The 24,477-nt window shown below is 37.4% G+C and overlaps 1 protein-coding gene across 3 annotated transcripts in view; it reads right to left on the reverse strand.

Annotated features, from left to right (window-relative positions):
* Window positions 1-3,318: 3,318 nt before the first annotated feature.
* Window positions 3,319-24,477, reverse strand: part of XPO4 (exportin 4) — a 130,609-nt gene continuing 109,450 nt past the window's right edge. For all 3 annotated transcript variants that reach the window (XM_023517231.1, XM_003796700.3, XM_023517232.1), the window contains 10 exons: window positions 21,352-21,511; window positions 20,373-20,542; window positions 19,029-19,203; window positions 12,626-12,919; window positions 11,752-11,932; window positions 8,213-8,331; window positions 6,707-6,837; window positions 6,030-6,147; window positions 5,517-5,609; window positions 3,319-3,537 (listed from right to left, as the gene is read on the reverse strand). In XM_023517231.1, coding sequence (XP_023372999.1) covers window positions 3,340-3,537; window positions 5,517-5,609; window positions 6,030-6,147; window positions 6,707-6,837; window positions 8,213-8,331; window positions 11,752-11,932; window positions 12,626-12,919; window positions 19,029-19,203; window positions 20,373-20,542; window positions 21,352-21,511 — 1,639 coding nt within the window. In that variant the 3' untranslated portion in view covers window positions 3,319-3,339. The remainder of the gene's footprint in view (window positions 3,538-5,516; window positions 5,610-6,029; window positions 6,148-6,706; window positions 6,838-8,212; window positions 8,332-11,751; window positions 11,933-12,625; window positions 12,920-19,028; window positions 19,204-20,372; window positions 20,543-21,351; window positions 21,512-24,477) is intronic.

Consider the following 24,477-nt stretch of genomic DNA (forward strand, 5'->3'; position numbering starts at 1 on the left):
CAGAGCAACAAGAATACCAGTGCTGTTAACAATAATTCAAATTGTAAAAGTAAAAAGTCTTTAGAGATTGTGTTTTGAGAATCAAAAGGGTCAAAGAATATAAGAAAAGAAACTCAACAATGGAAGTATGGAAAAGTAGAAGTTAAAGAATACTATGTGAACAACAGAAATTGTGTAAACATAAAAATCTAAAAATCAATATTCGACAGTGTCTCTTAACATATATAAAAACGGGCACAAATAATGTTTTGGTTTTTAAAAATCATTTGACAACTTAACAGTAAGTCTTAACAGGGGGAAAATCAGTTCACTAGGATTAAGACAGTGTTCTTGATACTCACTTGACCAAGAGCATTAAAATGAAACAAGACTGAAAAGCTAATAAACATAGCAAAAGACAAAATTGGACAAATATAGAAGACCCAACCTAAACTATGAGGCAAAAGCACACACAAATACCCTGAAGAGACTGCAATTAAGTGGCATCCCTATTACCTAAAAAACGGTAGTCACTCTGGTGATTTGTTAAATATTATTTGGTCCAATCTGAAATAAATTTTAATTAAAACTGGTTGGCTCAGCTCCTGTAGCTCAAGTGGCTAAGGCACCAGCCACATACACTGGAGCTGGCGGGTTAGAATCCAGCCCAGGCCTGCCAAACAATGACAACCACAATTAAAATTGTAGTTGTAAAATTATAGCTGGGTGCCTATGATCCCAGCTACTTGGGAGGCTGAAGCAAGAGAATCGCTTAAGCCCCAGAGGTGGAGGTTGCTGTGAGCTGTGATGCCACAGCACTCTACCCAGGGCAACAGCTTGAGACTCTGTCTCAAAAATAAAATAAATAAATAAATAAAACTGGTCTAACAGAGCTGGGTGTGGTGGCTCACCCCTGTAATCCTAGCACTCTGGGAGGCCAAGACAGGTGGATTGCCTGAGCTCATGGGTTCAAGACCAGCCTGAGCAAGTGTGAGACTCCCATCTCTAAAACAGCTGGGTGTTGTGGCGGGCTCCTATAGTCGCAGCTACTCAGGAGGCTGAGGCAAGAGAATCGATGGAGCCCTAGAGTTTAAGTTTGCCGTGAGCTATGATGCCATGACACTTGGCACTCTACCAAGGGCAACTAAGTGAGACTCTGCCTCAAAAACAAACAAACAAACAACAACAAAAAAAACCTAATCTAACAACATTGCAGGCTCATAATAATATCTGGGCAAATTTAGCAAATATGTTTCCATCTGGGGAAAAATTACTAAATAGAGATAGATGCCTTTTTACTTACCAAGGCATTACTTTCCTGTTACCTTTCTTTTTAATAATAACTTGATTATGGTTTTGTCATAGCCAGTGGACCTGTCCAGTCAGGTATGTGTTTCAGTGCCTGTGATAAAGGCTATACTTAACACATACACACACACACACACACACACACACAGAGACACACATAACTCAAAACTACTGAGAAAGCTTAGGAGACATGAAAAACAAAACACCAACAACAATTTAAAACAAATCTATTAATGCTGCATACCACTTCAAGTTCTTTAAGGAAAAAAAAAAATCTAAAAATAAATGCATCAAAGTTTTTAAAATATGAAAACATATATTTCATGAAGAGTGATATTAGTTTTCTTCCTAGCAATCTTTAAAGATATATTTTGCTCCCCCTTGTTACTCAATGGTGGTCAAATTAAGATAAATGTTCCTCAAAAAGTTATGGCCCTAGGCCCTGCATTCACGCATACCTATCATCACATGCACAGGTTGGATATAATGTAGATGCTCCAGTTTTGTTAACTATAACTTAACAGCAGAGAGATGTACAAAGTTTTGCATCACATGTAAAGATGTATATGCTATATGCAATTCAGGTTTAAAAACTGTATTTGCAGGATGGTGCAGCAGAACACATTAAGCAATTTCAGAGTGCACCTGTGCCAGAGCCCTCACCTGTCACTGTCTTGGTGTGAGTCTGGTATTGCAGTGGGCAGAGTTTCATATGCCTGCAGTTTATAAGTTAGTTTTCATTTCTATTATTTAAGCTGGCACACAGAATTAGGGGAGCATGGCAGCAGTACAAAAATCCTGATTAGAAAGATCAAACTAGAGGATCCTAAAGTGGATTTTTTAATCTCAAATTAAATTCATGTAGCTCCCATGACATAAGGATGACATCCACTCTAGCATAATTATTGCCCCTAATGCCCCAACGTGCAATAGTCTGTGTGAATCAGTAATTCACATACTTTAGAACTGTTATTGCTTAAGTAAGCCATTCAGAGTAGATATGGTCTATGTGGCTGGGTAGAAACACACTTAAAAAGTTAGACAACCCAGGAATGAGCCTTTCAGTCCACTCTTAAACCTACATAAATATTGGATTAAAAGGGCAACAGGCTCATAGCAGCTAACACCCTAAACCAACTCTGAAGCATCAAGACTTGATTTCTCACTAAAATAAATCCGCTCCTTTTTTGTATTTTCCTCTTAAAATTAAGGCAATGAAATGGCTACAGTTCCTTAAGTTATTTTTATGGAACAAAAATATACACGTATTTTCCTCCTCAAGTTTAGGCATCAGAGTATGATTAGAGACTTGGATTACACAAAACCTGCAACACTGGGTTGATTGGGAGGGAAGGGGGGGATGAACAATAAGAAAAAGCCAGCAAACTCCTGGTGATGTTGTTTCTTCCTGCTGACTTACAAACCTAATCGTCAATGAAAGGAAAAGGTAGAAAGCTCAGAACCGCTTTACGAATTTTTGATGTTTCTCTTGCATTGATTTAAAAGTTTTGGGGTAAAGGAAGGGAGCAGCTTATTAAATGAAGACTCTAGGGTCAATGAGAAATTTTGATTCTGAAGGTCTACAGTTGAGCCTAGGAATCTACCTTTTCAACCAGCTCCTCAAGTGACACAGGTGATCTATGGACAACATTTCGAGAAACATTGCCTAGCATATATCCATCCACCTAATAATCACAAAAATTCTAAACTTTGGCTAGCCACCTATGTTTTGATAAAAGGGGAAAGGCACTGAATATGTATTTCATGGTGCCCATATCTGTTTGCACATATATGGAATTTCATGTTGAAAATTTGAAATCGCCATTAAAAATCTAGGAGACACTTATATGACAGACTGTGGCTAACACCTAACAGCAGAAGCTGACTCAAAGTTGACCTCTCCTGTTTCACTGTATTACATATCAAAGGCTCAGGCTCTCCAAAATCTAAAATGGCCAAATGAACTGAAGAGGAGGACAAGACTCAAGTCAACTTTCAGCAATTCAGTGCACTTTGCAGAAAGGATCTAAATTAAGCATAAAGTTTTGTTGTTTATTTTACACAAAGAAGACCACCAACATTTGCCATAAATTCTTCTAAACTCTTTAGGAAGGCCATCTTCTGCTTGCGATCCAGCGTAGGAGGAGTGCTGCTTGCAGTGAGCTTGTTGAAGGCATCTGCTAATCTCTGGTAAATAACTGGGTCCTGTTGACTTGACAGTAACGTTTCGACCAGTTCAGAATATTCAGCCTAGTGACAAGATAAGGTATATATAAGAATATTGTCTTCTGTAGACTATCATACAAAGTAGATTGTATTGGTCATTAGATTGTGAAGTTCTGAAAGGTAGAGGTTGATGACCTTTTAAGAGTTAACATTTACTAAATGTTTATTCCAGGTACTATGATTCTCACCTTTTACATGAATTCATTCATTTATCAAGTCTAATAATGTTAATGAGACAGGTACTATTTATATTCCAATTTAGAGATGAGGGTTTAACATTCAGTGAGGTGAAGTGATATATTCCAAATCACACTGCTTTCAAACAAGGGTCCAGGCAGTTTAGCTTCAGGACCCGTGTGATTATTAACTTTGTTGTGTTGTCTGTGTCTTCAAAGCACAATATTCATTTATTTTGCATTTTGTATATAACCTAAATCTACAACTTTCAATAGTTCCCCCAAAGTTTATAGGGACATCCTGTCCACTCTGTTCTGGGGACAGCAGATGCACAACAAGGACTGGCAGAAGCTGCCTGGAAGAGGGTGAGGGTGGACTGTATTTCAGCGCCCTTTCAAAGTGGAGGAGGATCACCCCAAAAGCTCCAAGCTAGCACGGTACTGAGCAGCTCTTAGACTAAGAGCAGGAAAAAGACTTTAATAAAGGAATAAGGGAGTAGAGTTTTCTATTTTTAATATGCTCTGTCATAAAGCCTTACATAGGGGAGTGGGAACATAAAGGAAACTCAACCAGGACAGAGATAAAGCCTTGAAAAAAGCTAGTCTGCCATTATTTTTCATTAGTTTCTTGGGATATCATGATAGCCCCAAATGGTGACACCACACATTAATTGTTTGAAAAAGAAGAGTAAGGTACAGCATCCCCACCCCTGCCCTGCAATCATGGAGCCAGAGTCACTGCCCTAATTACCCTATCCAAGGGATAGGCCTGCTCGCAGGGTACTGAATATAATCTCCAGTCATTTCCCTACTCACAAGAAACAGGAGTAGTGCCTATGGGGCCAGGTCAGCAGGGTATCATCACACTAGCTATTCCCAAGTCCTTGCTCTCTTTTTTACAGTGTGTGAGTATATTAAAACAAAAAGAGGGGAAAGGGGCATTCAGAAAAGAACAGTTTAATCGTGGGAACAAGAAGGAAGTGAAATGACAGAGAAAAGCCATAGATCCTAGAGTGGGTACCATCTGGAGGGAGTGACTGCTTCTAACAGAGAATTAAGACATCAAATGCTAGAGTACCTTGGTTCAGGACACAGATGGTATGGGAAGTCTGTAGGAAAGGGGTCTGAATTCAAGTAGTTTAGAAGACCCCATCAAAACTCTCATCTTTTTTGAAAGATAAATAAAATGCCAAAGCTTCTATACTATATCACTTGGCCATACTGAGAGGTGTACATATGCATATGGGGGGGGGTGGGAAACTGAGGCAGCAAATGATCCAATATGGTTCTTCTAATACACTTGACAGGTGCCAATTCTATCAGAAAAGGGGAGACAGGTGAACTCTATTACATTAACCCTTTTAGCAGTGATGCTTCAAGAGTCTTTAAAAGATAAACAAAATAAAATGTACTATTTTCCATAATATTTTATGTAATAATGTACTGTCTTCCATTCTTTCTGAAGGCAGACTTCCCTTGGTCCTCAATCTTACTCACTGTGAGTTCCTCAAATACGGAAGTAATACCCATTATTCACTCAAGATTATATTCCTGGTTCTTAACACAGCTGCTTAAGGACAAGCTTTGGGGCAAAAGATGGCTCATGATGGTAAAGGAAGGGAAGTAAATGCTCTGAACTGACAAATAGCTGTTAAATAAATACAAAATAAAAAGTTAGAGCTAATAAGGAATCTAAGAAATACTGACTCACTAAAATAGAACTGAAGCACTGAGTCACAAATCCTATGAAAACTGTGATATTAATGACCCACCATTTCTGAACAATCTCTTTGCGAAATGGAATGAAAAGAGAGATGTGTCTAGTACCTGGTGCAAACACACCAACGTGTAGAAAGCTTCGCCGGCCGCAGTGGTCATCTCTGTGTTGTGCTTTTGTAAAACCAGCATATCAAAAACCAGCTGAAATTATATAATAAGACTTCTAAATAAGAATACAGAATAATCATATAATCCATTAGCCCTTCCCCAGTCCAAAAAGGAAAAAGAGAGGGTTGGTAGTTATTCTATTTGTTAAATTGATCTGAAAATTAAAGAAAATGTTTTCGAGAATAACCTCCAGCTATTGTTATTTGCTGTGGCATCAGAATCATCAAATTATCAAATTTCCCATTATATTTACCATATCAATTTTCAATAACACAAAATAAAAATGGGTGAGAATGTGTCCATGAAGAGTTGGTCTCCAGAAAAAAACAGAACAGAAATTATTTCTTCCCCTATGAAAGAATATAAGCTTTTCCTCATCTGAAGACAGAATTATTTGCACTGATTATACTAAATGTAGATGATTTTTTGGTGTATGACCCAGATATCTCTTACCTTTAGAAAGTGCCGTGTTGCTACAAAAAGTGGTGAATCTGTTTCTTGTGCTTTTGCACACTGTTCAGCTAACGGTGTCAAGGCCTCCAGGCAAAGCTGGCACACTTCTGAACTCATTCTGATCACAAAGGTCAAAGAGCATACCAGACTGGATATACTTGACATATAAAAGATCAAAAGAGTATAGCTAATATCAAATGGGTGGCTATTTCTAGAAATGAAAACAGATACATAAGTAGATTCATTTTTACTGAGTTGTGTAAGAAAAAAAAGATTTCAGTTCATTTTTCAAATGACCTGTTAATGGTTTTAGGCTTGGGACTAGGGTGGTTTGTAGCATATTTCTACTTATGAGGCACAGAACTGGTGAAAAGTGATATTCACCTTTTCTCTGGTTAGGGAGCTAAGACCAGAGACCCAGCACAGTATATAACATTACTAACTAGAGCCCTAAAAAAAAGTGACTTTGAGGTCAGGGGCCAAATGTCCTAGTGATCTGTGAAAGGAGGACATGATGAGGCAAACTAAAAGAAGAAAAGCAGAAATAGAGCAGTTATGGAGGTATCTGCTTTTGAAGAAATAAAAGTGAACCACAAAAGAAAAAAGAAAAATATGAACTAAAATTTTTTTCTTTAAGTAAGATCTTTTCCCACAACACAAGTTTATTTAAAGGATACGAGGTCATTCCTAATTCTAGGGAGTACATCAGACTTTTGAACAGATCCTCAGGAAGCTGCGGTATTTTTTCAGGAAAAATCTCACAGATAAATGTGATTAATTTGTAGTACTGATTACAAAGAGTTGGAAACTGAAAAAGAAATATTGATATTGAGATGCTCAATAGTATCTAATTTTTATTTTCATTAATAAAATAAAGTAACTAATAAGCTTCTAAGTATAATGATTTCAACACAGATCTAAGATGTAGAAAATACAAAGACCTAATTAAAAGTAAAAAATAAGATACAATCAAGAGTATATTTCAGTAACTACTCAGAAAAAAAGTAATACATAGTGGAAATAATTATCTTCTGTATAGTTAATAAAAGCTACAGTTAATTCTAGATATTCTATGTTTACCTTGAAAAAGTAAACAAAGCAGCCAAATCTAAAATTATTAAGTGACTTGAGAATAAAAACTTTTTATACATGTATTTATTTCCATTCAAGCAAGTTAGAAAAATAGGAGAAGGTAATACACATTGTTAAGACTAAGCATAGAACAGAGTATTCAGTTCACTTCCAAAAACTATTTTCCAGGTAAATATTCCTAGAAAACTGAGTTAAAGGTAGGAAATTTGGTTAAACCACACATAAGAAAAATATACACCTTATGTTTAATGATTTATTTGATCAAACCAACCAACCCTAAAAGCAAACCAATATACAGAGCTGACTGCTTGCTGCCTGAACACCCGGCTCACAGGTCATCAGGACTATTTCCAATAGATAGAAACATTTCTCAAGGAGGGAAGTACATGGCTCCTATGCTGGGAACCTCACAGCTCTTACTCTTCTTACACCCACTTTACCTCGCCCCCTCCTCCTCAACTTCATGTGTGCACATGCACACACACCTCTCTTCTGTGTATCCATATCCTTCTCCTCACCTTTAACCCTCTATGACAAAAGACCTCTCCTCCTCTCTGATACTTAGGGGAAAAAGGAAAAGGCAGCCTCAGTACCACCACACCCTGGGTATTGACTGGTGAAACCAAGGCACAGTATAGTCAGAATGGCATTAGTCTTAGTTTCTGATCATGCCATTATTACATGGAGTGGCTTGGAAAATGCCTTCCTTTGCTTAATCCCTTAACCTGAGAATTATGCTCAAAAAGTATTCAAGGACCACACCTAAACATGTAACTTTCATTCCCTTAATGACAAATCATGAGAGAATCAAAACTGCTAATACATCTCCTATTTAAAAAGACAGATTTTTTTTTCTGTAGCCCTCCCCAAGAAAATGAGTTACTAATATATGCTCTGGAACAGGAAGAGAGGATTAAGTAAAGGTTTGTGTTACTAGGAAGCACACACAAGAAATTGTTAAAAAAAAATACAAAAATTTTGTCCTGTGCACTTAACAGATACAATGCCTTAATTAAATAAGATATATTCTTGTCTAAAATATCCTTGAACTTGAAGCATATATAGTTTTAATATTCACTTTCTTTAATTACCTTTAAAAGATCTTGTGACATCAAGGGCAGAATGAGATTTACTCCATATAAAACAACATCTGCTGCTGAGACAGATCTGTTTGCCGTCTGACCCGGCTCATGTCCTCTAAACACTTCATCTAGTAAAATAAGAATAATACAGTCTTATTGTTGTAACACCTATAATTTAAATTTTTTATACTACTCACATGAAAATAAAAACAAATTTGAGCCCTAACGCCATCTTAAATAAATCAATGAGTGGATTAGAAAGAAATCTGGTAACTCTAGCCCTGTGTCATCCTTTTGTCTTTTTTCCATTAGGGAATTTGAGTACTTGATGTAGCATTATTGCAGAGGTTGAAGGCAAGGGATAGTCTAGAAATAAAATTAATGCTTAATCAATGTTTTGAAAACATTAAACCTACATACTGGCCATACTACTAAATAATTCCTATAGTAATATATATATTTGATCCCTTAAGTATGTGAAATATTTCTAATCTTAAAAGGAGTATCTATAAAATACTAATGGCTATCCTTTTATTGAAGTATGAGTACTACTAGATCCAGGATAAATAGTACAGAAAGTGGCTACACAAAAGCAAAGCTCAGGAAGGCTGTACTTGGAGGAGCCTCCATGCAGACCTGAAGCAGCAGCAAGAAAGAGTCTTGATGTCCTAAAGAGGCCTTCAATGTAGAAAGACTATAAACTGGCAGAGGCCCCTAATGCTATCTCTAAATGCTTACTTCTGTTAATAACTTCCCCATTTCTAATAGGACTGTGGAATATTCTGGAAATATAGGCAACTCTCTCTCCTTGATAAGCTAGTCAGTGTTGGGATTTATTATAGTACTTAAGTAGGAAGATGAAAGAATTTTTATTTTAGGAAAATTATTCTGAGAATTGGGCACAGTATTATGCTGCAGATCTGTAATACATCAGAAACATCTAGGAAATTTCATTAAAACATAGATTTCTAGAGTTAGTAGGTCTGAGATGGGTCCTGAGCGTTTTGGGCATAGAACAAAGATCCAAGAAAACCCTGATCCTTTTTCTAGAAAAGAGAAATTTGAAAACAATGAGCTGATTTATGATACACAGGGGTAATGATGAAAGTAAATCATCTAAATTGTACACGGTTTAGCACTGGGTCTTATCACTGAGTCACAGATTCCTCCGAGTACAAGGGTCTTAATCTGGGGTCCTAACACCCCTGAAAAGTCTACAGAAGAATTCCTAAGAGTCCATGAACTATTACCATATGTGAAACACTGTGGAATGGTTTAATGTATACTTTTCAAGGGAAAGACATGTATGAACTAGAAAAGGTTAAGAATGCCTAGATTGAGAAGAAGGACCCAAAGCAATTAGAAGACACAGGAATGACTTAGATGAGAGGCTTGGACTGAAAATAAAGAGTAGAAAGAATTCATTGGGTGCAAGTTTGGACAGTGGTTTCCAAAGCATTTCACCTTGGTACCCCTATTTAACTGCATAGGAAAGTGAACCTTCTTAAGAAATTATGAAGTAGATGGTACCTAGCACAGGACACACACTGGAAAAACCATGGTTTAGTGAATAAGAAAAATTAACCAATGAAGGAAACAAAAACAATAATCTCAAGGATTGGAAGCAATGTGTAAAGCGGAATATTACAGTACCTAGCCTAGAAAGAGAACCATGCAAATAAGAAGTAAAAAATGTCTACTACTACAAACACCTGCATACATTGTATGACATACAAAAGGAGATGCCAGATATGATTTTTCTCTTACAAAAACAGATCTATTTTGTTTGAAGGCAAGGTTGGCAGTAGGGTAAGAGGGAAATAAAGAAGTACTGTACAGCACCAAAAACTACACAAACAAATGAGATTTTTCACTATTGATTAAATTCATGACTGTAATAACATCTATCTTTTACCTTCTGATTGCCAGGCACAATGCTAGGCACCAAAGATACTTTATAGCTGATCTTCACAACATTTTGCAAGGTTATTTATTATCACACCCATTTTTACCAGTTGGTAAAGGCCCAGGTGAGCTAACTGACCTCTCACTCCATGCTGCTGACAAGCTAGTAGGCTTGGGGATTCTGGCCTGTCAACTGCAGAGGCCAGGACTTCCCACCCCACCAACCTCCCCAGCTACACTCCTGACTGGGGTTGCTGGGGTGGTCACCTCTGAGAATACAGATGAGTTAACAAAACATAACTCTGAAAAACATGGTGTCTCGAGTTACATGGTGAGATTTTAATCTCATGCCTGCAACTTACTGGCATGTAACCACAATGAGCAAGTGACTTAAGCTCTCTGTGTTTCTGATTACTCATCTAAAAAATGAGAATAATAACTGGATCTGGCAGTAATCGACTGGGGAAAAGTAAAGTTAGAAATGGCAATGAGAGACAAAGAGACAAGACACAACAGAATAGAATTTCCAAAGGTGGGAGCACAGGGGACCACCGGCTGTTTGTGGGGTTCTAGCAGTAGTAGCCCCGAGTTTATGGATAGCTATTTGCTCGTTAGCCCAGACAGTAAGCTGAGGAAGGGAAAAAAGACACCAGCTGTTTCTCTGAGCAAGCACATCAGCTCCTATTGTTTCTATAATCAGTAACGTTAAGGGTCTGAGCAGCCCTGAGAAATCTGGAATCTGAGCCCTGTGTGGAGGATATTACAGTACCTAGCCTAGAAAGAGAATCAGGCAAGTAAGAAGTAAAATATGTCCACTACTACAAACACCTGCACACATTGTATGCAGGTCACGCAGATTTGGGGTGGGAGGAGGGCGGTATGTGTTAATATCTGCCAGTTCACTGCGGAGTAAAACACCACTGGCATAGATCTCTGAAGAATCAGTGAGAAAGAGAAATTTTCCTCTCATCACCACCACGAAGGATCTTCCTCTGTGATAAGGGATATGAGCCTTCCTACCCATATTTTGGGGCTGGAGCTGTTCCCTTGATCTCTGTCCCAGCTATAATCCAAATCTCCACAATGGGTATTTGCTTTGGCTATTGACTGAGCAGGAGACAGGCTAGTTATTAATGGTTTTTGCTAGGCCTTGCATCCTCTGTGGCCTTTATTCCTTCAGAGTGTTTACAGACCCAGCAGGGGTGATTGCAAGCTATATCCCCTATAGGTCAGGCTCCCTTCTAGGAAAAGCAGGAAACCTGCTCAGCTAAGAAATTTAGCAGCAGCTGGTTTAAAGGTAAACTAGCCGACTTTCCTTTGTTCCAACTTGCTCAGCTTACTTTTTTATTTTCCCCTTTTTCTGGGGGTGTTTTCCCTTGCCAAGAATGGGGTCTTCCATCCCCACTCTGCCTGCAATGATGACACCTACTTCACGACATTGTGAGACCAATGCTTAGCACTTAGTAATGGAAGATATTATTAGTGTTCCTATAAAAGGAAACCTAAGCTGGAAGAATTGTCTTACATCCTTACCACAACCAAAGAGATCTTCTTTCACTTGTGTAAGCTAAACTTCCTCAAGAGATTTAATAAAAATGACAATAACAACAACAAAGATTAAAAATCATCATACCACACTTTACCTGTATCACTGAAATCTATGAATTCTTTTGATAGAAGATTAGTAAGAAGTTCCATAATGAGAAGTAGGTCTTGGTATTGCTCTTCTTCTGCTGTAACATCTATTCTTTGCCGCCCTAAATTATTCTTAGAATATACTTGCAACAAAGTAAGGCAGGCTTCATATAAATTCATAGCTTTGGACTGTAAGAAAATATGCATAAATTAATAGAATCCATGTGGGAATCAAATATACATAGTGAACAAATTTCAAAATATCTAGATAAACTTACTCTGAATTCCAATAGTAGCTTTAATATCTTTGTTTTTGAGACAGAGTCTCACTTTGTTGCCTAGGCTTGAGTGTAGTGGCCTCACCCTAGCTCATAGCAACCTCAAATTCCTGGGCTCAAGCAATCCTCATGCCTCAGCCTCCCAAGTAGTGAGACTATAAGGCACACACCATAATGCCTGCCTAATTTTTTCTATTTTTAGTGAAGATGGGGTCTACCTTTGCTCAGTCTGGTGTCAAACTCCAGAGCTCAAGTGATCATTTCATCTCAGCCTCCCACACTGCTAGGATTACAGTTATGAGCCAGCACACCCAGCCTTAATACTTGCTTTAAACTATGTGAAAACATTAACAGGTAATTTTTAAAATGCATAAAGGTATAGTTACATTTAAAATATTTGTTCTTTTTAACCAATAAATTTTAGGACAACAACTTACATTCATTTAACACAACTTCCTCTGAATTATGAATTCTTTTTAAAAGTCTTTTTGAAAAATCTTTTGGAGAAACAAAACATTATTTCAGATAATACTGATTAAATTTGAAGGAAAGAGTCTATTATTTTATTATTACCTTAAGGAGTTTTAATCCTAAAAGTGCTTACCTCTCCAAGGTAACATATCTGTTTATGTGCAACTTCAACAAAAACTTCTATAATGAGATTGACAGTCTCTGGTGTATTTTTGTAAACTTCCATCAACCCAATGCAATTGGTAAGGAAGTCCATTAAAAAATTGAAAAGGATTGCTACATTGTCAATCTGGGTAGCCTCAGCAATGCCACACAGTGCCTCCAGTGTGGCAGTGATTTCCTGCTTGACTTCTTCTTGCTGACACATCTGCTGAAAGTTTTCTTGGTTTATTAGTCTTAAGAATCGCTGCTGAAGGGGCTGAAGGACCTATAAAAATAAAGCATGAATTTTCTACAAGTTTGATTTCACATGCTTTTTTTCTTCAACTTGGGTAAATACTCACTTTCCAAAACAGCTGTAATTTTTGGAGGAAGGACAAACACAGAACACAAGGAATACCTGAACCACACATTACACTCCCCATTTTAAAGTCATCGTAACTTCTGACAAACATAAAGAAATGACACACCACTCATGGATCATGACTTTCTTAAAAGCATTTACAGAATTCTGCTACCTGCCACTTCCTTCCATCTCTTTCCAAGTAATAGCCGCACACCCCCCCCCCCGAAAAAAGTGGGGAGGGGGATAAAAAATTTATCCTTCAGGCAGGGGCCAGCAAACTTTTTTTAAAGAGCTAGACAGTGAATATTTAGACTTTGCAGATTATACTACCTCAGCACAAACTACTCAACTGCAAATGTGTTACAGTACAGAGGCAACCATTTATAAGAAGCAAACAATCAAGTATGATCATGTTTTAATAAAAGTTTATTTACAAAGATAGACAGCAGGCCACATGTGGCCCATGCGCTGCAGTCTACCAGCCTCCACTCTACAGTGTCAAACAAAGCTCTCTACTGTTGTTTGTTTTCCCTTTCTAACTTTCCTCTTGCCAAAAAATATAACTTTATATTATCTGTATAATAAAACAGTGAGTATTCATATTCATGGGGATAATATCTTAATTCATTCTATCTACTTACCTACCTATATATCTAGAGACAAGGTCTTACTTTGTTGCCTATGTATCCATTTATTTAGAAACAAGGTCTTAGTTTGTCACCCAATTACAGGAGTGGCCTGATCGTAGCTCACTGCAACCTTAACCTCCTGGGCTGAAGTGATCTTTCTGCCTTAGCCTCTCAAGTAAGTAGGACTATACAGACACACAACTATGCATGGCTAATTTTTTTATTTTTTGTACAAATGGGCCCCAAGGTGGTTTCAAAACTCTTGACCTCAAATAATTCTCCCACCTTAGCCTCCCAAAGTGCTGGGATCATGGGTATTAAGCCAACATGCTAGACCGTAATTCTTTTTAGAGCTGTCCATATGACAATACGGTTATTTAAAGTACAAATACATAGCTTAGGTTGCCTTAGTTCTGAAGTCACGAATGATTGCCTAATTCTGTCATCGTGTCCCTTCTCAGATATTAAGAGCACTCTAAACATGTGGACTGCAGGCCAGCCACCTACTTACATATTAGTAACTCATGGTCCCTTATTTAAAGCTTATAACATCATGTCCATAGTAGCTGTTTGGGTTGCATTTTATTCCCCCAAAATTCATATGTATAAATCTGAACCCCCAGCACTGCAGCATGTAGCCTTAATTTGAAAATAGGTTTGTTGTAGATGTGATTAGTGAAGATGAAGTCACACTGGAGTTGGGTGGGAATCTAAACCAATATGACTGGTATCTAACAAAAAAGGAAATCTGGATGCAGACACCTCCACTGGGAGACTACCACGTAAAAATGAAGGCAAAGATGAGGGTGATACATTTACAAATTAAGGAACATTAAAGATTATATACTCCTGGAACCTACAAATTTCCTCTCATAGACCTCAGAAAGAACTAATCTTTTTTTTTTTTTTTTTTTTTTGAGACAGAGCCTCAAGCTGTCCCCCTGGGCAGAGTGCCGTGGCATTACAGCTCACAGCAACCTCCAACTCCTGGGCTCAAGCGAGTCTCCTGCCTCCGCCTCCCAAGTAGCTGGGACCACAGGCGCCCGCCACAACGCCCGGCTATTTTTTGGTTGCAGCTGCCATTGTTGTTTGGCGGGTCCGGGCTGGGGATTCGAACCTGCCACCTTAGGTGTACGTGGCTGGCGCCTTAGCCGGTTGAGCTATAGGCGCCGAGCCAGAAAGAACTAATCTTATTAAAATCTTAGGACTATGAACCTCCAGAAGTGGGTGACAATAACCTTCTGTTGTTTAAAATATTATGTTTGTGTTATTTTCAGATACATATGGATTCAAAGCAACTAAAGTCAAAAGAGACAATGATGGTCCCTTCATATTGGTCGGGGGAAAATACAATAAGAAGACATTTCAATTCTAAATATTTATGCACCCAATTTAAATGCTCCCAGATTCTTGAAACAGACCTTACTTAGTCTGAGCAATATATCTTATAACACCATGATAAAAGGGGACTTTAACACTCCTTTCTCAGAGCTTAGAAAAATCTTCTAAACAGAAATTAAACAAAGATATAAGAGATTTAAATGAGACCCTAGAACAACTGTGCTTGATAGACGTATATAGAATACTCCATCCCAAAGATAAAGAATAAACATTCTTCTCATCGTCCCATGGAACATTCTCCAAAATTGATCATACCCTAGGACACAAAACAAACCTCAACAGAATTAAAAGAACTGAAATTTTACCTTGCATCCTCTCAGACCACAAGGCACTAAAGGTGGATCCACACTCAACTACAACAAAAATGTTCAACCCCACACAAAGGCATGGAAGTTAATCAACCTTATGCTGAATTACAGTTGGGTGCAGGAAGAAATAAAAAAGGAAATCATTAACTTCCTTGAGTATAACAACAATGAAGATACAAACTACCAAAACTTATGGAATACAGCAAAAGCAGTCCTGAGAGGAAAATCTATTGCTTTAGAAGCCTACATTTGAAAAACAGAAACAAACTCACAAGCCATCTGATAGAATTGGAAAAAGAAGAACAATCTAAGTCTAAACCAGCAGAAGAAAAGAAATATCCAAAATTAAATCAGAGATTAATGAAATTGAAAACAAAAGAATCATTCAGAAAATTAATGAAACAAGGAGTTGGTTTTTTGAAAAAATAAATAAAATAAACCTTTGACCAGACTAACTAAATATAAAAAAGTAAAGTAAACTCTCTAGTAACCTCAACCAAAAATGATAAGGAAATAGCTTCTGATGCCACAGAGATACAAGAGATTATCTCAGAATACCACCAGAAACTCTATGCCCAGAAATTTGACAATGTGAAGGAAATGGATCAATATTTGGAATCACACCTTCTCCCTAGACTTAGCCTAGATAAAACAGATCTCCTGAATAGACCAATTTCAAGCACTAAGATCAAAGAAACAATAAAAATCTTCCAACAAAAAGATACCCTGGTCCAGATGGCTTCACATCAGAATTCTATCAAACCTTCAAAGAAGAGCTTATTCCTATATTGCAGAAATTATTCCAAAAAATTGAGGAGGAAGAAATTTTTCCCAACACATTCTATAAAGCAAACATCACCCAGATACCAAAATGCAGAAAAGACCCAACTAAAAAGGAGAACTTCAGACCAATTTCACTACTGAATGTAGATGCAAAACTCTCAATAAAATCCTAGCCAATAGATTACAGCTTATCATCAAAAAAGTCATACATCATGATCAAGTAGGTTTCACCCAGGGACGCAAAGCTGGCTTAATATACATAAATCCATAAATGTTATTCACCATATCAACAGAAGCAAAAACAAAAACCATCTGATCCTCTCAATAGATGCAGAAAAAGCATTTGATAAAATCCAGCATCCTTTTCTAATTAGAACACTGAAGAGTTTAGGCATAGGTGGCACATTAACTGATAAATGCTATCTATGACAAATCCACAGCTAATATTTTACTGAATGGAGTAAAACTGAAAGCTTTTCCACTTAAAACTGGAACCATATAAGGTTGTCTTCTGTCACCATTACTATTCAATAGTAATGAACTATGAACTACTATTCATAGTTCCTAGCCAATATAGTTAGGCAAGACAAGAAAACACAGGGCATCCAAATGGAAGCAGAGGAGGTCAAACTCTCCCTCTTTGCTGACAATATGATCTTATACTTAGAGAACCCCAACGACTCAACCACAAGACTCCTGGAAGTCATCAAAAAATTTAGTAATGTCTCAGGATGTTCACAAGTCAGTTGCTTTTGTATATGCCAATAACAGCCAAGATGAGAGGCAAATTAAGGACATAACTCCCTTCACCATAGCCCCAAAGAAAACAAATACCTAGGAATATACCTAACAAAAGAGGTGAAGGACCTCTGTAAAGAAAAGTATGAAATCCTAAGAAAGGAAATAGCAGAGGATATTAACAAATGGAAGAACATACCATGCCCATGGCTGGGAAGAATCAACATTGTTAAAATGTCTATACTTCCCAAAGCAATCTACCTATTTAATGCCATTCCTATTAAGATACCAACATCCTATTTTCAAGACTCGGAAAAAATGATTCTGCGTTTTGTATGGAACCAGAAAAAAACACATATAGCTAAGGCAGTTCTTAGTAATAAAAACAAAGCTGGAGGCATCACCATATCAGATTTTAGGCTGTACTACAAGGCCACTGTGGTCAAGACAGCATGGTACTGGCACAAAAATAGAGACATAGACATTTGGAATCGAATAGAAAACCAGGAAATGAAACCAACAACTTACAACCACCTAATAGTCAATAAACCAAACAAGAATGTACACTGGAGCAAAGACTCCCTATTCAATAAATGGTGCTGGGAAAACTGGATATCCACATGTAAAAAAAAGACTGAAACTCGACACACATCTTTCTCCACTCACAAAAATTGATTCAAGATGGACAAAGAACTTAAATTTAAGGCATGAAATGATAAAAATCCTCAAAGAAAGCATAGGAAAAACACTGGAAGATATCGGCCTGGGCAAAGACTTTATGAAGAAAACTGCCATGGCAATTGCAACAACATAAATAAACAAATGGGATTTACTTAAACTGAAAGTTTCTGTACAGCTAAGGAGACAACAACTAAAGCAAATAGACAACCTACCCAATGGGAAAGGATATTTGCATATTTTGAATCAGACAAAGGCTTAATAACTGGAATCTACAGAGAACTTAACTTAATCCACATGAAAAAAGCCAACAATCCCATACACCAATGGGGAAGAGAGATGAACAGAACCTTCTCTAAAGAAGACAAACAAATGGCTAGCAAACATATGAAAAAATGCTCATCATCCCTAATTATTAGAGAAATGCAAATTAAAACCACCCTGAGTGATGGTGGCCCATATCACAAAAAAAAAAAACCCTGAGTGATGGTGGCCCCCAGCGAGAATGGCCCATATCACAAAATCTCAAAACTGCAGATGCTGGCACGGATGTAGAGAGAAGGGAACACTTTACACTACTGGTGGGAGTGCAAACTAATACAATCTTTTTGGAAGGAAGTATAGAGAAACCTCAAAGAACTCAACCTAGACCTCCTGTTTGATCCTGTAATCCCATTACTGGGCAACTATCCAGAAGCAAAAAAAAAAAAAAATCTTTTATTATAAAGACATTTGTACTAGACTGTTTATCTCAGCTCAATTTACAATCGCTAAAATGTGGAAACAGCCAAAATGCCTCTCAATCCAGGAATGGATTGGTAAGCTGTGGTATATGTATACCATTTTTAAAAAATGGAGATTTTGCAGCATTTGTAATAACCTGGATAGAGGTGGAACACATCATTCTTAGTGAAGCATCACAGGAATGGAGAAGCATGAATCCTATGTATTCAACTTTGATATAAGGACAATTAATGACAATTAATGACACGGTGGGGAGAGCAGACAGAGAGAGAAGGAGGGAGGGGGTGGTGGAAAGGAAAAGGAAAAAAAAAGAAATTAAAATAGTGACTAATTCTCACATAAATTGGATTTAATTTTGAAAACAAAGATATTATGTTTTTGGTATTTTGTCATAGCAGCCTTAGGAAACAATTATAGGCACTTAATTGGCATTTTCATGTTCAAGAATGTTTCATGGATTCTTAATGAAGATTTAATAAACCAGTTCACATTTTCATCTGAGTTGGGAAAGTGTACCTAAAGTGCAGAACATCTGATAATATTTAATGCCATCACATAAGCAGGCACGAAAAAATCGTAAGGTAGTATTTATAAAATAAGCTTTAATTTATTCATTAGGAGGAAAAGAATATTAGAAAAGATATAACTGAAACATTTATTATGTCCGTCTCCACACATTAATTTAAGGAAACAAGTAAAGCAACTGTAGAATTACACAAAAAATGTAATTAAAATAGAAGGCAGTGTTACCTCTGTCCAATACTGTTGTTTGGTTTCTGTGTCCATATGTGCAAAACCTCCCAAGACTAGAGCCTTCATCAGTGTCCTCTGCACAGGACTTGACAAGAAATTAAGAGGTGGGCTTCGGCTTGCAAACTGCTTAGCTAAGTTCCACCAGTTTTCACACTGAATTACTAAGTTTGCTCTATAGGTAGAAATAACAAAACAAATGACATATTATATATATATCCACTAGGAAAAGATAATTGTATTTAATTAATTTTAAAAGCATAGTGCAATAAACTCAGTATAGACTTGGGAGTTACACAGACTTGCATTCAAATGCCACTAATCGTTTGACAGTGTAAAATTTACTTCCTCTCAATAATCAGTTTCCTATAATCTGCAAAATATGGATAATAAGAGTAGAAAAAGCACTAAATCACATGGCTGAGAGTGATATAATGATTAAGTGACATATGAAGTGCTTAGGACTGTATAAGGATTCAAGAAATAGTAGCCGATGACAATAGTAATAATAATAATGATCTTCCTATAAAGAAAAATGAAAACATTTCCTGAATTTATTGTAGAATACAGTAAAAATATTACTTTGCAACAGTAGAGTTTAGATTTAAAATTAGGATAATAGTGGTTAGGCACAGTGGCTAATGCCTATAATCCCAGCACTCTGGGAGGCTGAGGCAGGTGGATTGCTTGAGCTCCAGAGTTCAAGACCAGCCTGAGCAAGGGCTGGTCTGCTAAAAATAGAAAAACTGGCTGGATGTTGTGGTGGATGCCTGTAGTCCCAGCTGCTCAGGAGGCTGAGGCAGGAGGATCTCTTGAGCCCAAGAGTTTGAGGTTGCTATGAGCTAGGCTAAGGCCATGGCACTCCACCTAGGGCAACAGCGTGATACTCTTTCTCAATAAAATAAAATAAACAAAAAATAAAATCAGGATAATATTAACACGCTGTCTGAAACCACATGAACATATTCCATATGGAGGTGTTTTTGAAACTACAAATTACTAAATATGACTCACGTATTACTCATAATGTTCTTCTATGCCAAATCCTTGACTTGTCAGTGCAATCCTCAATTATAACATGGAAAAGCCCCATCTACATCCATAACAATAGTGTGATACAGTTTTTAAAAAAATACACTACTGTAGTCAGTGCCTGTGGCTCAAAGGAGTGGCGCGCCGGCCCCATATGCCAGGGTAGCCATCCAGCCCTGGCCAAAAACTGCAAAAAAAAAATACTACTACCAAAATGTAGGCTCTAACTGTCTGCCCATTGAAAATACTAGGCTAAAAGGCAAAAAGTGTTTCCCACTCCCATACACAGCCTGCCTCCAGCAATGGACTTACCTTTCTCTTCTTTCCACCAATGTGACAAGCAGTTGTACAGTGTCATTTGCCAGGTCCTGCTCACTACTCCAGACTGAGAGGTTACTGATGACTTTTTGTAAGAGGTAGCCAATAATCCACTGAGAACCCTCCGTATCTGCTCCAAATGCTGTACTGAACGGCAGACTTATCTTAAGAGATAAAACAAATTGATCAATTGGAAAAAATTCCAATTGAAAAATCAAACTGAAATTAGCACCTAAATTTAAGTAGTACTTATTTCACATCAATTTTATACATGTGTCCACCTTCATAAATCCAAAACAAAGATATTCTCAATCCATTCACATTTTCCAATGTCATTTTTCAGTCAACTTTCCTTATTCTCATATTCTTAACACAGTAAACATAAAATTTAAACCAAATATAAAGAACACAAATTGATCTAGTCCCCAATAATAATCTGTATCCTTATTTGGCTAAAATAAACCAAATAAAATAATGTGCTCTAAGAAAAGCTATTAAAACAGCATTCCAGGCAGGCACTGTGTCTTACACCTGTCCTAGCACTCTGGGAGACCAAGGCACATAGACCCCTGAGCTCAGGAGTTCAAGACGAGCCTGAGCAAGAGTGAGACCCTGATGCTACAAAAAATAGAAAAACTAGCAGGCTATTGTGGCAAGTGCCTATAGTCTCAACTACTTGGGAGCCTAAGGGAGGAAGATCGCCTGAACTTAGGAGTTTGAAGTTGATACCACTCTAGCCTAGGTGACAGAGTGAGACTCTTGCCTCCAAAAAAACCACACACACATACACAGACAACAACAACAAAAAAATCCCAACATTCCATGTAACAGTTCTCTTCGTGTGGAAGATGTTAAACTGTGCTTAAAGCAGTTATATTTCGATGGAAAAAAAACTTACTACTAAAAATGTTCCCACTACTATATGTGCCATCATCATAAATCCAAATGAAGTTTAAGAGTTTTACATTCTGACCTGATCATATAGTTTTTCATCCACCAGGAGGTAAGTCTTTGCCCATCGTTTTAGAAACCAAACAATATCTTTGCCCATTTGGGGGCTTAGTAGATGTGTGAGATCTGCTCTTATTGCACGAGATTCAACTTCTGAAACTCTTAGAATAGCAGATAATAGCCTGTAGATATAAAACAGAAGTCATTTATTCTTTTATTTATTTAGCATTTGTCTAACAATATTTTTTTCCTTAAAAGTCCTTTTTTGTTTTTCAACTCTGGATTTAGGCCAGGCTAAACTTGAAAATTTCATCAACAAGGTTGTAGACAAATTCCCATTATCTCTGATCTTTCACAAAGGAGGATACAAGACAAAGAAAAGGGAGAGAGTCAACACTAGAGACATCCTTCTGCTGAAGTTGTACTTGGATGTGCGAATCTCAGCATTACTGTCTAAAGAGAATTTCCAGATTGAAAATGGAGAAATGTGTCAAATTAAACATGCAGAGTACATGCCAAATTCTTCCAGCACTCCATCACTACTTAAAACTTCCCTGGTTTGCACAGTTTGTGTTTGTACATTATGGTCATGTTATGGTACAGGACCTGGGAACTAATTTTTCCAGAATGTTTTTAATATTGAGCCTTGTCACTTAATCTGATGTACTACTGATCTCCTAATAAACTTGATTTATATTTTAAAATAAAATTCTTGCCAGAAAGATTACCTACATAACCATACACACTGCCCTTTCCTACACCACACTATGTGTCAACAACAGCATGACATGCAGACAAGTAAAATGTCTCCGTTGCAGAAGGGCAGATAATCAGAAGTGGTAAATATTTAACTTGACTTTACCCAAAAGACATAATGGAAAGAACGCACTACACCACCATTTAATGAACAGCAGTGCCAAGACACTGAAATCCTTGAAGTTTGGCTTCTGCTACTTTTCCCAGTGCTCTCAGGAATGAGCTTAATGAAATGGCCTACAGACATTTCAGGTCTTATTCCACTGGATGGCTCTAAAGTATGATTTGCTGACCACTCTGCCCTGTCCTCCCTTCAGCCCCCTTTAGCACAACATGCCTGAGCTTGCCTCAGCTATCTGCTGCTTCTTTCCCCATCTTTATGGCAGCCTACTTTTTTTTTATGACCTTTAAATCAGGGGCTTATCAGATTTTACTTCAGAATCTCTTCTTTATTCACTATCCACATATTCCCAACAGTGTTCAAATTTTTTAAATTTATTTTAGGAGGTATGTGAACAATATATTAAAAAAACCCAACAATCTCACTATACACTTAAGTTGTAAATATATCAACATTTCCCCATAAGATTAAATAGTTTTCAACAATTTCCAGCCTAACAGAATTTGAAATTAAATAGTTACATTAACACTTTCACTTTATGCACTGGAATTTTTTTTTTTTTTTTTTTTTTTTGCAGTTTTTGACCGGGGCTGGGTTTGAACCTGCCACCTCTGGCATATGGGGCTGGCACCCTACTCCTTTGAGCCACAGGTGCCACCCTATGCACTGGAATTTAATTATCATAGTGTTCTAATATCCACATCATTCATTCAAAACATAAAACAAATTTTTATTTTATTTCCTTCCCCCATAGAATATTAATTGAATAAATCTTTATGTTCCATTGTTTTATTGATCATACTGTATACTCTGATACAAATGCCTACACATTAAAACATAACTTTCTTTTTTGAGACAGTCTCACTCTGTGCCCTGGGTAGAGTGCTATGGCATCATAACTCACAGCAGCCTTAAACTTTTGAGCTCTAGCAATCCTCTTGCCCCAGCCTCCTGAAGAGCAGGAACTACAGGCATCCACCACAATGCCTGGCTAGTTTTTCTCTTTTTTGTAGAGATGGGTCTCAAACTCCTGAGCACAGGCGATGCATCCACCTTGGCCTCCCAAAGTGCTAAGATTACAGGCATGAGTCACAAAGCCCAGCCTAAAAGATAATTTTTTTCTTAATTTCCAATGAGAAAACAAAGTATTTAAAAATATCTTCTAGATTGTTTCAATGCTTAAAATTATAAAATAGAGCAAATACAAATTTAAATAAATCATTAAGTAAAATACTACGTATCTCAAGGAGATGAATGTAGCAGGGTTTTAATTTTCCCACTTAGCTCATATGTTTCTGAATAAATATTAAGTATTGTCAGATGAGCCAGAGTTGAACATAATTTTATTCCTATTTTTCATTTTAATAGATACAAACATGGAGAAAACGTAGTCATATAAATGAGTAGAAGGTATTTTGAACATAGTGGGGTCACCCAATTATTTAAATTTCTTCCAAGTGATATGCAAAAACTCACAGAGATCTAGCATCAAAAATTATTCTTAATAATCTCTTAGCTGACAGCTTTATTAGGCCTTACATTATTTAATGCAAAGGCCTAAAGCCTCCGGACTGTATACTCACTGGTATTTCACTCTGTCAACACCACATTATTTGGAAAGGTCCCTTTACTCTGTAGGGCCACACAGTCAAATGCAGGAGTGAGCTTTGGCCTGTCTTTTGTAAAGTGGGAGAAAGGTTAAGGCAGGCAAATCCAGGGAAGGCCACAAGAAACCAACTGCCCTACAACACTGCTAATGAAAATGCTTCCTAATTTGCCTTACTATTGTTTAAATCAATCTTCCATGGAATGATGCTTCTAAAACAATTTGATCAGTTCACTTTCCTACTTCAAATCCTTGACACCACTTTACTCCCACCTCAACAGCCCCATATAATGCTCCTCTCTGCCTCTCCACCCACATCCTTCCTCCCTTCAGGGCCACACACCAGCCACACCTGACTTCCTCTCCCTTGAAGCCATGCTTCCTCTTACTACCTATGTTTCTGTCACTGCCTAGCACACCCTGTGCCTTTTTCTCTACTTGGCAAACTTCTACTCATTCTTTAGGCATCAGTTTAAATGCCATCTCTTCCAAGAAGCCCTTTCAGGTCCCCCTCTGCTAGCGAATTAGGTGAACTGGGTGTTCCTATACCACTCTTATCACACTTCTATTGTACACATATTCTCAGTTCCTAGCACAAACAGGAGTTGAAGATGCACCCAAAAAAAAACAGTAAAATATTTTTATTGCTGATATTCCAAGATTAA

Source organism: Otolemur garnettii, unplaced genomic scaffold (genome assembly GCF_000181295.1).
Source record: "Otolemur garnettii isolate 467f Iridium unplaced genomic scaffold, OtoGar3 scaffold00106, whole genome shotgun sequence".
Classification (NCBI taxonomy): Eukaryota; Metazoa; Chordata; class Mammalia; order Primates; family Galagidae; genus Otolemur; species Otolemur garnettii.